This window comes from Vulpes vulpes, chromosome 16 (assembly GCF_048418805.1).
Source record: "Vulpes vulpes isolate BD-2025 chromosome 16, VulVul3, whole genome shotgun sequence".
NCBI classification, from domain to species: domain Eukaryota; kingdom Metazoa; phylum Chordata; class Mammalia; order Carnivora; family Canidae; genus Vulpes; species Vulpes vulpes.
In genome coordinates this window covers 6047761-6061790 of record NC_132795.1, presented here as the reverse complement: position 1 = coordinate 6061790, position 14030 = coordinate 6047761, and the positions used below count along the sequence as shown (strand labels likewise).

General features: G+C 42.9%; 1 protein-coding gene and 1 long non-coding RNA gene across 2 annotated transcripts in view; one reads left to right on the top strand and one right to left on the bottom strand.

Annotated features, from left to right (window-relative positions):
* The window catches only part of LOC140596010 (uncharacterized), a 31007-nt gene extending 21973 nt beyond the window's left edge, over positions 1 to 9034 (bottom strand). Inside the window, exon 1 of the long non-coding RNA XR_011998032.1 lies at positions 8929 to 9034. This is a non-coding gene — a long non-coding RNA (uncharacterized lncRNA). The remainder of the gene's footprint in view (positions 1 to 8928) is intronic.
* A 118-nt stretch (positions 9035 to 9152) lies between these two features.
* ARPC2 (actin related protein 2/3 complex subunit 2) overlaps positions 9153 to 14030 on the top strand; it is a 29467-nt gene continuing 24589 nt past the window's right edge. The window contains exons 1-2 of the mRNA XM_072742961.1: positions 9153 to 9312; positions 9515 to 9596. Coding sequence (XP_072599062.1) covers positions 9523 to 9596 — 74 coding nt within the window. The 5' untranslated portion in view covers positions 9153 to 9312; positions 9515 to 9522. The remainder of the gene's footprint in view (positions 9313 to 9514; positions 9597 to 14030) is intronic.

Below are 14030 nucleotides of genomic sequence, written 5' to 3'. Positions count from 1 at the left end.
ATTATTAGTTGTGGGATTTTTCATAAATGTCCATTACCATGTTAAGGAAACTCCCTTCTATTCCTACTTTTCTGAGTATTTTTATCATGAAAGGATGCTGAATTTTGTCAAACGCCTTTTCTGCATCAATTGAGATGTTCTTTTTTCTTTTCTTTCATTCTGTTCATGTGGTTATTACCTTGATTGATTTTCTTATGTTGAACCATTGTTGTATTTCTGGGATAAATCTCACTAGGTCATGGTATATAATCCTTTCAATGTGCTGTTGGATTTGGTTTGCTAGGATTTTGCTGAGGATCTTTGTATCTATATTCATAAGAGATATCGCTCTACAGTTTGCATTTCTTGTGGCATCTTGGTATGGGTTTGTATCAGGGAAATGCTGGCTTCAAAGAATGTGTAGGAAGTTATCCTTCCTCTTCTGTTTCTTGGAAGAGTTTGAGTATGGTTGGTATTAATTCTTTAAATTCTTTTAAAAGCCTTTTCTCCCAGAGGAGAGATGGGTGGGGGATGAGTAAAATAGATAAAGGGGATTAAGAGATACAAACTTCCAGTTACAAAATAAATAAGTCCAGGAAAAATTCAAAGTCCAGCATAAGGAATACAGTCACTAAGATGGTAATAACATTGTTTGGTGACAGATGGTGATTACAACTTACCATGGTGAGCACCGAGTAATTATTGAATCATTATATTGTATATGTGAAACTAATAATAACACCGTATGTAAATTACATCTCAATTTATAAATAAATAAATAAAAGCCTTTTCTTTCTTCAGAGGTGTTTTGTTTTGTTTTCCTTTCTTTTAAGTAGGCTCCATGTTGGGTCTCACAACCTTGAGATCAAGACCTGAGCTGAGATCAAGAGTTGGATGCTTAACTAAATGAGCAACCCATAAAAAAAATAAATAAATAAATAAATAAATAAATGAGCAACCCAGGTGTCCCGGGAGGTTTTTTATTGCTAATTCAATCTTTACTTGTTATAAGTCTATTGATATTTTTTACTGGTTCTTGAGTAATTTTTGGTAATTTGTGTGTCTCTGAGAATTTGTTCATTTTGTCTACATTATGTAATTTTTTGGCAAACAATTATTCATAATAATCTCCCAAATCCTTTTAATTTCTGTATGGTCCCCATTTTCATTTCTGGTTTTAGTAATTTGCATCCTCTTTTTTATCTTAGTTAAGCTAAAAAGTTCATCAATTTTATTATTTTTCTTCTGGTTTCATTGTTTCTCTTTATTGTTTTCTATTCTCTATGCTCCAATCTTTTTTGAAGATTTATTTATTTATTTTAGAGAGAGTGAAGAGAGGCACAGGGAAAGGGAGAAAGAGTCTCAGGCAGACTCTGCACTGAATGCAGAATCCAATGCGGGTCTTCATGCCATGACCCTAAGATAATGACCTGAGCCAAGCCGAAACCAAGAGTTGGACATGCAATTGACTGTGCCACCCAGGTGCCCATATACTCCAGTCTTTGTCATTTCCTTCCTTTTGCCAGCTTTAGGTTTAGTTTGCTCTTCTTTTTCTAGTGCCTTAAAGTATAAAGTTAGGGTGTTGATCTGAGATCTTTCTTCTTTTTTATTTTTTTCTTTCTTCTTTTTTAATGAGGCACTTGCAATTATAAATTTCCCCCTGAGCACTGCTTTCACTGCATTCCACCTATTTTGGTATATTGTGTTTTTTGTTTTTATGCATCTCAAAGTATTTTCTAATTTCCTTAGTGACTTCTTCTTGATGTATTCATTGTTAAGGAGTGTGTTGTTCAATTTCTGTTCATTTGTGAATTTTCCAGTTTTCCATCTGTTATTGATTTTTGGCTTCATTCCCTAGTGATTAGAGAAAATCTTTTGTATGATTCTGATCTTTTAAAATGTATTAAGATTTTTCTATGGCCTAACATATGGTCTGTCCTGGAGAATGTTCCATGTAAAGTCAAGAAGAATGTATATTCTCCTGTTGTAGAGGGGGGTGTTCTGTATATGTGTGCCAGATTTAGTTGGTTTATAGTGTTCCTCAAGTCTTCTATTTCCCTATTGATCTTCTGTCTAGATGTTCAATCCATTGTTGAAAGTGGGATACTAAAGTCAATTTCTAACTATTATTGTAGATAGTCTATTCCTTTCTTCAATTCTGTCAATATTTGCTTCAGGTATTTGGGAGGGGCTGCCTATTGTCTGCTGCATATATGCTTATAATTGTTATATCATCTTTATAAATTGACCCTTTTATCTATCTCTATATAATGTCCTTCTTTATCTCTTGTAACAACTTTTTTTAAAAAGATTATTTATTTATTTATGAGAGACACAGAGAGGGAGGCAGAGACATAGACAGAAGGAGAAGCAGACTCCTCGCAGGGAGCCCAATATGGGACTCGATCCCCGGACCCAGGATCACATTCTGAGCTGAAGGCAGATGCTCAACCACTGAGCTACCCAGGTGTTCCTCCTATTAACAACTTTTAACTTAAAATCTACTTTTCTGGGATGCCTGTGTGGCTCAGCAGGTTTAGCGCCTGCTTTCCGCCCAGGGTGTGATCCTGGAGTTCCACATCAGGCTCCCTGTGTGGAGCCTGCTTCTCCCTCTGCCTCTCTCTCTCTCTCTCTCTGTCTCTCATGAATAAATAAATAAAATCTTTTTTTAAAAATCTACTTTTCTGATATTCATAGAACCACCCCAGATCTCTTTTGGTTAGTATTCACATGGAGTATCTATTTCTATCCTTTCACTTTCAGTCTTTTTGTGCTTTGGATCTAAAATGAGTCTCTTGTAAGCAACATATGGTTAGATCATGGTTTTTAAATTCATTTTACCAATCTTTGTCCTTTAATAAAGTGGATTTCTTCTATTTACATTTTAAATGATTACTGATAAAGACTTACTTCTACAATGTATTGTTTCCTCTATATGTTATCTTTTTTATTTCCTCCAACACTGCCTCCTTTTGTTTGATTATTCTACTGTACTTCTCGTACATACCATTACCTAGTGAGATTTATCCCAGAAATACAATACTTGTTGTACTGAAGGAACTTTAATTCCTTATTTGTTTCCTTTTCCATACATTTTTCCAGTTATTATCTTGCTTATCAATTGACATCCTAAATTTATGATTTTTTAAAAGATATTTTATTTATTATTTATTTATTTATTTATTTATTTATTTATTTATTTATTTATATGAGACAGAAAGAAAGAACACAAACTGTGGGGAGGGGCAGAGGGAGAGGAAGAAGTAGTCTCTCCACTGAGCAGGGAGCCTGACTTGGGGCTTGATCCCAGGACTCCAAGATCATGACCTGAACTAAAGGTAGACACGTAAACGACTGAGCCACCCAGGCACCCCTATTTTTATTTTTAAGATTTATTCACTTATTTGGGCAGCCCCCGTGGCTTAGTGGTTTAGCACCACCTTCAGCCCAGGGCATGATCCTGGGGACCTGGGATCCAGTCCCACATTGGGCTCCCTGCGTGGAGCCTGCTTCTCCCTCTGCCTGCATCTCTGCCTCTCTGTGTGTGTGTCTCTCACAAATAAGTAAAATCTTAAAAAATAAAGACTTAATTAAAAAAATATTTATTCACTTATTTAAGAGACAGAGCATGAAAATGAGCAGGATAAGAACAGGAAAAAAGGAGAGAGAATCTCAAGCAGACTCTGCACTGAGCATAGAATTCAATGTGGGGCTCAATCCCATGACCATGAGATCATGACCTGAGCCCAAACCAAGAGTCAATCATTTAACCAATTGCACCACCCAGGCACCTCCTAAATTTATTTTTAAAATCTAGTTTGAGGAGCACCTGGGCAGCTCAGTCAGTTAAGCATTTGACTCTTGATTTTGGCTCAGCTCATGATAATCAGGGTAGATCAAGCCCCCTGGCTGGCTTCATGCTGGGCTTGGAGCCTGCTTAAGATTCTCTCTCTCTCTCTCTCTCCCTCTCTCTCTCTCTCTCTCCCTCCCTACCTCTCTTTCTCTATGTCTCTTAAAATAAATAAATAAATAAATAAAATCTAGTTTGAATTGATATCAATTTACTTCAATAGCATACATTTACTCTGCTTCTATCCAGCTCCATCTCCTCTTTATTTTGTCATTGTCACAAGTGACATCTTCATACATTGTGTGTTTGTTAACATAGATTTAGAATTATTTTCTACATTTGGCTTTTAAATCATATCGGAAATACAAAGAGGAGTTACATTAAAAAATACAATAATACTAGCTTTTATGTTTATCTGTGTGGTTACCTTTACCAATAATCTTTATTTCTTCATAATACTTCAGGTTACAATCTAGTGCCCTTTTGTTTCAGCCTGAAGTTCTCTTGATGGCATTTCTTGTATGGCAGGTCTACCAACAATGAATTTCATTAGTTTTTGTTTATCTGGGAATGTCTTAATTTCTTCTTCACTTTTTAAGGATAGTTTTTCTGGATATGGAATTCTTGGTTGATAGTTTTTTTTTTTTCCTTCAGCACTTTAAAGAGATCATTCCACTGCCTTCTGACCTCTGTTTTCAGATGAAAAATTAGCATTAAATCTAATTGAGGATCCCTTGTAAATGATGAACCACTTCTCTCTTGCTACTTTCAAGATTTTCTGTTTTTAGTTCTCAACAGCTTGGTTATAATGTACTATAGTGTTGATCTCTGCATTTATCATACTTTGAGTTTTTTGAGCTTACCAGCTGGTGTATATTCATAATATTCAACAAATGTATAAAGTTTATCACCATTATTTCCTCAAATATCCCCCCCCTTTTCTCTTTTGCTTCTGGGGTTCTCATAATGTGTATGCTGATATTGTTGATGGTGTCCCATATGTCCTTCAGGTTCTGTTCATTATTCTTTATTCTCTTTGCTTTCTGCTCCTCAAACTAGGTAATTTTAATGTGCTCTATCTTTAAGTTTGCTGATTCTTCCTTCTGCCTATCAACTATTCTGATAAACTCCTCTTGTGCTTTTCAGGTCCAGAATTTCTATTTGGTTCCTATTTATAATTTTTATCTCTTTATTTATATTATATATTTATTCATATATCATTCACCTCGTTTCTTTTAGGTTTTTGTCCATGGCTTCCTTCAGCTTTTTTAGGTATGTTTAAGAGAGTTTATTTAAATATTTTTCTAGAAAAAAAAATATTTTTCTAGTAAGTCTAATGTCTGGGTTTCCTCAGGGATTGTTTCTATCAATTTCTCCTTCTTCTTCTTCTTTACTGTGAATAGGCCATATTTTACTGTTTCTTTGCAATTTTGTGTGAGAATTGGCATTTTGAATGTTAAAGTGGTAACTATGGATCAGATCCTCTCACACATAGGGATTGTTATTATTGTATGATGAAGGTTGCAGTCATCTGTTTATTTCATGCTTTTCTCACACTATTTTTTGCAAAGACTAAATAGTCTTTAGTTACTGAAGCCTCAGTTTATTATCTCTTTAGTCATCCAGTGACCTGACAGAGATTTTCATGAATGCATGAATCCAGAAAAGGAAAGGAAAAAAAAATGGACGTTCTGTTTCTTTAAAGATTCTTAATTGATACCATGGGGAAATCACTTCTGCCCAGCCTATTGAAGTTGAAACAATGATCAGCCTCTGTGCACATCCATTAGCAAACTGCCAAGCAGACCAAAACACAGAAACCTGAATTTTTGGAGGACAGGTCCCTATTGCCCACACTCTTGATTCAGCGAGTCACACCAGAGATGTGGAAGGCCATCCACATGATTACTTGCTTTGGGGGTGAGGGATGGTGGCTGCTATGTGAAACATTAAGACTCACCAAAAGCCACCAGCATTTTTATTCATTAAAGATTTCCCTAGATGCTGCAAGTGTTTAACTAGACTCCACAGTTACAAATAATTTACTCTGACAGCTCTTGCCACCTCAGTAATTGTTTCAGTGAAAGGACCAATTCCTGGAGTTTCCTGACTTCACTATCTTCTATGATATCACTCCCCAACCTGTACTAATCTTGATCCTACAAAGAATAGACAGGAGACTTAAGAAGAGGGGCTGTTTACAAAAGGCTATTTACAAAGCGTACATGTGGGGCACCTGGGTGGCTCATTCAGGTAAGCATCTGCCTTCTGCTCGGGTCATGATCTCAGGGTCCTGGGATCAAGCCCCACATTGGGCTTCCTATTCAGCAGGGAGCTTGCTTCTTCTCCCTCTGCTCCTCACCCTGCTCATTCTCTTTCTCTCTCTCTCTCTCTCTCTCTCTCTCTCATAAATAAATAAAATCTTAAGAAAAAAGCAAAGCATGGATGTATAGGAACCACAAGAGAGTGCAGTAAGCCAGGACTAACAGCAGACAAGCTAATACCACCTCTAGGCCCTAAGTGTTGAGGAAAAGGGGTGAAAGGAAAGGAATCTGGTTGGATTCAAGGGAAGTTTCCACTACACTTATTTTTTTTAAACCTCTGAAGTAAGTTTAATTATAATATGTTAAGATTCAAGAAAAGTGGGTGGTAGTACAAAGACATAGATCCTATTAGTCATAAATTTAAATAAACCAAAAGCAAGATAAAGAAAATAGGAAGAAAAGCCATATCAAAAGTCTTTAGCCTTCTAAATCCACTAGTAAAGGATTGTTGCCTTTCCCACCCCACTCACCCTACTTCCACCCCTTCCTCCATTACTACCACCAAAGATTCATTTTCTATAGACTTTAACCCATGGAAGGCAGCAGGAAGGCAATGGGCTAATAGTGAGATTAAGCAGAAGTCAGCTGGGATTCAAAGCATTCTTCCCGACTCCCACCAGAAAATTCCTGACTAATGTTTAAGACTACATTTCTGGGGAAGGTTGAAAGCATAATTCGGTTAGGTATTAAGCCCCAGGTTGGTGAACTGGCCTAAGTAACACCAATTTGGGTTTCTTCTTAACACAGTCCAACTACAATTAAGGTGTTAGAATAAAGATATTTTCAAATATGGGGACACCTGGCTGGCTCAGTCAGTAGAGCACATGACTCTTGATCTTGGGGTCCTGAGTTAAGTAAGAGTCACACTTTGGACGTAGTGATTACTTAAAAAATAAATAAAGATATTTTCAAATATGCAGATTCCAACAACATATCTCTTAAGTTCCTTCCTTAGGAAGTTACTGGAGAAGATGCTTTAGCAAAACACGTAAACCAAGAAAGGAAAACCTGGGATCCAGGAAATGGGCAAAACAGCCCAGAACAGCAGTGAAGGAAAACCCCAGAATGACAAGTGTACAGTAAGTCTTGAGAGCAGTCAATCCAGATTGAAATAAGAGAAAGGAGGCACTCTGGGACAAATACTCTAGAGAAAAAGTGGAACTTATGTATTTGAGTATATTGGAAATATTGCTAGATTTTGACAGAGTCTTAGAGCACCTGAAGAGGGGATAGGCAGGCAACTGTAGATAATATACAAAATTGACAAGTAAGAGAGAAAAAAGGCAATAATCAGGTCTAAGGAAAATAAAGGGTTGTATAAGTTAGAAGGCATGGTTGTAGTGGACTTCAGGGCTCATCAGTGAACGATATTTGCATACATAATAATTTAAGTGCTTATTATTGGTTTCACCAAAAATTATTACATAACTTTGCAGAGGGCAAGGGCAGAAGTGAAAGACCATGTTCTTCTGTTTTTTTTAAAAGATTTTATTTACTTGACAGAGAAAGAGAGCACAAGCAGGGGGAGTGGCAGGCAGAGGGAGAGGGAGAAGCAGGCTCCCCACCAAGCAGGGATCCCTGATGGGGGGCTCCATCTCAGGACCACGGGATCACAACCTGAGCGAAGGCAGAAGATTAACCAACTGAGCCTGAGTGGTTATCTATCAGGTTCTTATCTATCAGGGCAGGAAGTCAAAGGATAATGCTTAAAATGAACAAATCAAGAATTAACAGTACAAGCATTTATTTTGATTTATGGATGGAATCAGGATATGTAAGAGTTGAAGATACTGCATTTACAAAGTAGGCCAGGGAACTGCTTTTTTTTTTTTTTTTTTCATTACGAGACTTTTCGTTTACCTATACATTTTCACACCGCGTTTGTGCATTATTTTAGTTCGATAAACACCAATGCTGAAGTATTAGCACGTAAGAAACTTGTTTTATAGAGCTGCCTGGTGGGGCGCCTGGGTGGTCCAGTCAGTTGAGCGGCTGCCCTTCGTCTCAGGTTGTGATGTCAGGGTCCTGGGATCCATCCCCCAGTATCTGGCTCCCCACTCAAGCGGGGGAATCTGCTTCTCACTCTCCCTCTGCCCCTGCCCCTCCGTGCCCAGGCACTCTCTCTCCCCCCAAAACAAACAAATAATAAAATCACTTTGGATTCTAAATGTTTAAAAATGTTAATTAAAAACAACAACAACAACAAAGAGCTGTCTGGGCCTTGATGACAGGGGCTAGTTTTTGCTCAATTTTTTGGTTTCTCCCTCTCCCGCCCCCAAGAGTACATAGCAGAAAATGAGTCCACGCGTGTAGGAGAGACTCCACGGAGTCTGTTAAGATTCCCCCTGTTGGAGGAAAGCACAGGGCAAGGCGCACACGCAGAAGGCGCAGACCCTGCACGCGGGAAGTATGCACGTGTGCAACGGAGGGGGAGGGTGTCGAAGCCAGCGACCACGTGCGTGGCACCCACGCGCAGCCCCCAGGCACAGAGATGCAGGCGTGAGGAACCCAGGGAGGCCCATTCTCCCGGGGGGCTCCTCACTGCCCGTCTAACTGTGTGTAGCTCTGAACTGAGGGTTAGTCGGTCACGCTCCCTCGACCAGGCCGTCGACTCCACGAGGGCGGGACGTCCGTGCCCTCCTCCGTGCCCTCCGTCGCTGCACCCCCAGCACAGAGCGCGAGCCCATGGATTCGCGACGGTGCCCGCCGCACGAGGGGCACAGCGACGGGCTGAGAGCCACGAGCCGGCCGGGAGACGACGCGGGCGACACTCACCGCGTCCCTGACCTGACAGGACCGGAAGGGTGGAGCTGGGCCTCCGGGACGAGCGGGAGGGAGGGGCAGGACAGAGCCGCGGGCATCCGAGCCCCAAGCGAGGCGGGGGCGGGGACCGGGGGATGACGGGGGATGACGGGGGGGGGGGTCGCGCATGCGCCAGCCCAGCCTCCGCGGCGCCCCTGCGTGCGCGTGCGCGAGGGGTCGAAGCGGAAATGGCGCCGCGGGGCCGCGCGTCCGGGCAGCGAGCGGAAGTGGGTGTGAGAGCGGAAGTGGCCGGCTGGAGCCGGGGGCTGGGCGGGGACCGGGCTTGTCGGTGAGGCGGCAGTGGCGGCGGCGGCGGCGGCGGCGGCTCGGCAGGCGGGTTCAGGCTTCGGGGGCCAGGTCGGTCGGGTGGGTGGGTGTCTCCGCAGCCCGCGCGTAGGAGGGCGAGCGCGCGCCTGCCCCGGCCCCGGTCCCCTCTCCCCCTGACCTCCTACCCCACCCACCCCCCCTCCTCCGGGGGCAGCGGGGCCGCTCCCTCCGTCCTTGCCTCCCTTTCACCCACCCTCACCCTCCCTTGTTTCTCCCTCCCTGCCCGGGGCAGCCGCCGCCATGATCCTGCTGGAGGTGAACAACCGCATCATCGAGGAGACGCTCGCGCTCAAGTTCGAGAACGCGGCCGCCGGGTGAGCGCGCGCCCGGGGCCGGTGGGCGGCGGGGGCGGCGGCGGCGGCGGGGACCCCCGGCTGGTCCGCGGGGTCGCTCGGAGGGACGAGGGCGGAGGCCCGGCTGGGCGCGGGTGCGGGTCCGGCCCCGGCCCCGGCGGGGTGATCGTGGGAGGCGACTGGGCGCGGCGGGGCGAGGGGCCGAGATGCGTGGGGAGCGGCTCGGAGGAGGGATGCGGAAGCGGCGGGGCACCGGGGCGCGCGTGCCGGAGGGCAGGCGACCTGTGGGACGTGCGGGCAGCTGCGGCCGAGGACCCCGTCGCCTTCTGGAGCGAGCAGGCCCCCTCCCTCTGCACCCCGCGTCATTGTTCTGAACCCCGAGAAAGCCCGTTTGGGGTTGGGCTGGAAGGAGTTGCCAGGAATTCCCGGGACTGGAGGAGGGCAGAAGGTGCAGGCCCAGATCCCCGCCGGCCTCCTCGCTCCCCGGCCCCACCCCCACCCCCACCCCCCCACCTCTTCGTCTAAAGGAGCAGAAAGCAGACCCAGGCTTGCAGCCGGAAAAACGCGACTTCTCTAGTTTCCCTTCCCCGAACCTTACTGTAAGACATAAGACACACTGGCCATTTTGTTACATATTTCTCAAGCGGAGCAGATAGGCTCCCCATCCGCACCCCTCCCTTATCTCTCTTCTGAGGTTCTAATACTCCTCTCCCCACCCATTTATCTTTTAAACTCTTATACAAGACCCCTGGCCTGTGATTTCTTGAGTGGTAATCCCGGCCCAGGTACACACTCAGAGGCATCCAAAGTCTATAAAGTTCTCAGATAACCTTTTTTTATTTTATTTATTTATTTATTTTTTTTTTTAATTTACCAGTGGCCTTTTTAAAGGTAGCCTTAGCACATATTTCCAAGGCATCCTTCTCTGGGAAACGCAGGCATCGGTGGAAAACAACCTCCTTCTCCTCCTCCACCTCCTCCTCCTCCTCCTCCTCCAAAGCTTCTTTGCTTTTTTTAATATTTAAAACGTGAGCCAGGGATCTGGTTTTAGCTTCTGATTTTCGGTCGCCTGTAGCCAGTCCCTCTGCCTCGTTTCCCGCATCCTGAGGCTGGGGCCTCACCTCTTGGTTGCACAGTTGAGGAAATAAGTGCCCAATTGCTGGTGAACTGGGTTGGGAACTAGGGATAGGAAAGTAAGTGGCCGGGTGAGGATTGGTGGAGGGGAAATTCTAAGTGCTCCTAATGAACTTGTGGCTTGGAGGCATTAAGAAAAGTGCTTCTAGCTCACTGCTTAAATTGAATATATTGTGTCTCCTATCTCTTTTGTAAGGTCACAGGTTTTATCTGTAAAGTAAAGCATGGCTTTCCTTGAAGTGAGGCTTACAGTAAGCAAGAGCTACTGTTTCCTGCCAGGGGCTGCAGTTACTTATATTTTAAGCTAACTTGCTTCTTCTCTTCAGCCTCACTTATCAGTTCCTTTGCATTTTAAATGTTTGAGTGAATCAGCTCCGAGTCTTATTTTGGGTGATTGCTGGGTACTTTTTTGAGCAGTGTAGCACATAGGAGGAAGTTAAATTAACTTCTGCATTTTCACAGATGAACCTGTTAAGCGCATTCTCTAGTCCAGACTAGCAAAGAATGAGACCTGTGTGGTTATAAGCTGATCTACAAGATAAATGCCTGTTCATTTTCAAGTAGAAGCATGCCTTGTAGTGTAGAAGTACGTTCACATCTATTTGTGTATTTGTGATTCCAAAATGAAGCCCATTATCCAGACCATCCACTCTTTTCCTTTTAGAAAACTATAACTTACAAAATATCGTTGCAGAGGAATTAAAATAGGCACTCAAGTCTGGAAGCCTAAGTTAGAACTTCTAGGACATTTCTCAACAAAGTATATGTTATAGGGATGTTGGATATTGGGGCAGGGCAAGTTTTGGCTTTTAGTCTGGCCTGTCTTCTCTTTGAGATGCTACTTTAAATACGTGGGCTTAAAAACATGTTCTGCTGAAAAGCACTCTGAAAACCTTTGAAAAGAGACCCGGATATCAGGCCTGGGAGGTAGAGCTTTCTTGGGATTGCAGATGTTAACAGCCAGCAGGAGCTGGCCTCTAAGCTCGCGGTGAGTTTCCAGGCATACATGGTGAGGCAGCAGTGAAGGAGTTAACGTTATTTATTAAGGCGCATGCCTACTACACCAGAACTTCCAGCAAGAAATGACTAGTGTGATCATCATAAACATTTATGGGATTCTACCGAGCAGCGACAGAGAAAGGAGGCCTTTCTGAAAGAGCCTGTTGGCAAGAGAGGACCTGAAGGGTGAGATGTGTTAGGGTGGCGATGGGAGAAAGACGTTAATGAAGAGAAGTAGCTTGCAGAAGAAACCCTGAAATCGGAATGGCTTTGCCAGTGGGGGGGACCTGCTGTGAGGGCCAGCTCCACCTGGCTTTGCTTCTCAGGGCAAACCAGTTGGGGAACTTAGGGGTTCAGAGCAGCATTTTCCTGAGTGAATCTCTCCCAACTCTGTGATGTCTAGTACAATAACCGGTGGCTGCATGTGGCTGGTTAAGTTTAAATAAGAAAGTGAAATAAAACTAAAATTAAGTTCCTCCTCACACCAGCCACAGTTCTAGTGCTGTTGCCACATGTGCCTGGTAGCAGCCATATTTGGAGAGCCCACAAGTAGAACATTTCCATTATTGCAGAAAGTTCTGTAAAACAGCACTAGGACTATTGCAGCTACTGAAAATGCAAGCATGAGATAGTCTTAAAAATAGTTCTGTGGTATATGCTTCAGTATACAGTTGCAGTAATTTTCCTCCTGAGGTTGATTTTTTTTTTTTTTTTTAAACGATGCCTCACACCATCTTCCTAAGTCTTCTTGCCTGTGACATCCTAGTACTAAGAGTCTAAGACTCTAAACTTGCTTTGGGTAAAACAGCTCTGTTATCTAAACGTTGAACATTTAGGCATGATCACCTTTTAATTTGGAGGCAGTTCCAAAAGCCTAAGATTCATTCCCAACAAATTGCTTTTAATTTTTTCCTACCACACTCCTGGGAAAATGGCTTATTGGAACAATTCATATATCGTCACAAAATGGCAATTATTAGTAAACTGTCTCCCCAACAGTCTACACACTAAGAGAATATGCTGATGAAGAAGCCATGCTCAGCACTGCAAATAAGCTCATGCAGGGCTTGTCAACAGCATTACCTTTTCATTTAGGAATTCTTACCCAGATGCCCAATTAAAGCAGAAGTAATCTGGCAAATTAATTGAATTTTTTTGTTACTGTATACACACCAAGAACCTTTTCAGCCTCAAAAATTAGGCCTGTCAACTTACAGTCTGAAGTCCAGAATTGAGGAAATGCTGTCAGATGTGAATTGCTGTTGCTTTTAAGTACATGCTGGCTTCTTGCCACAGCTGTGCATATTGTGGGGCTCTGTGGTTGTGTGAGGGGGAGTGAAGCTCAGTAAGCAAGCGGTGCCAGTTAGGGTGGGCAAAGACCGTGGGAGGAGAAACTTGAGAAAGGAATAAATTAAATCTTGCTGATACCTTGTTCTCATTCCTAAATATGCTGCATATGTCCTCAGAGAGACAGACTGGTTTGAAGTGATATGGAATTGGGACATTAAGCATCCAGAAGAAATGGAAATGTCTGGTTGGTCTTTTTACAGGTCATTACAGTTGCACACTGCTGCCTAGCTTCTGACCTCGGCATTGCTTTGTGTATGAAGTCCTAGAGCTATGCTGATGGCTCCTTAAGGTCAGGGCCTATCACTTTGGTTGTCTTTCTTTCCCAGCATCCTCATTGTATATATAGTTAGCTCAGTAAATATTCTCTTGAAGGAATGGATGAGACCAGGCAGAATGGATCTTTGTTTCTTCGGGTGCTTAATTTATCACTATTCTGATGCTGTGTGAATCCGCTTTTAATCATGTTGGTTCTTCATATTTTGAGATACGGCTTAGAGAGTAGGGACCACAATTTTTTGGTCTTTGCTCAAATAGGATGATGGGAGCCTTATAGGGGAATTACAGAAGAGTGATCAAAAACTTTATAGTGAAATAGCAGAATTCAGTAATTCCTCTCGTTCAGCTCATAGAAGGGGTAAGTAGAAGAGGGACATAAATGCCCAAATGGAGAATTGGATGCATTCAGGAATAAAAACTCCAAAATCTTAACAAGAAAAGAAGATTGGAAAATGCAGCTGTCAGGAGTCCTTTATTGATTGGTGACATTTTAGAAGCTTCCTTACAAAAAGGATAGAAGAAAATTTTTCCTAAGGATTTTAAGAATAGCTTTTGAAACCCATCTGGATGAATTGAATATGTTTGTGTCCTGTGCTATCCAGTCAGTTACCCTGAGGATTTATCTAGCTGGTTTGTTCTAGGATTTCGGACATTACAACACTGATACTAACAGGGTTCTGTTTCTCCTTGTAGTGC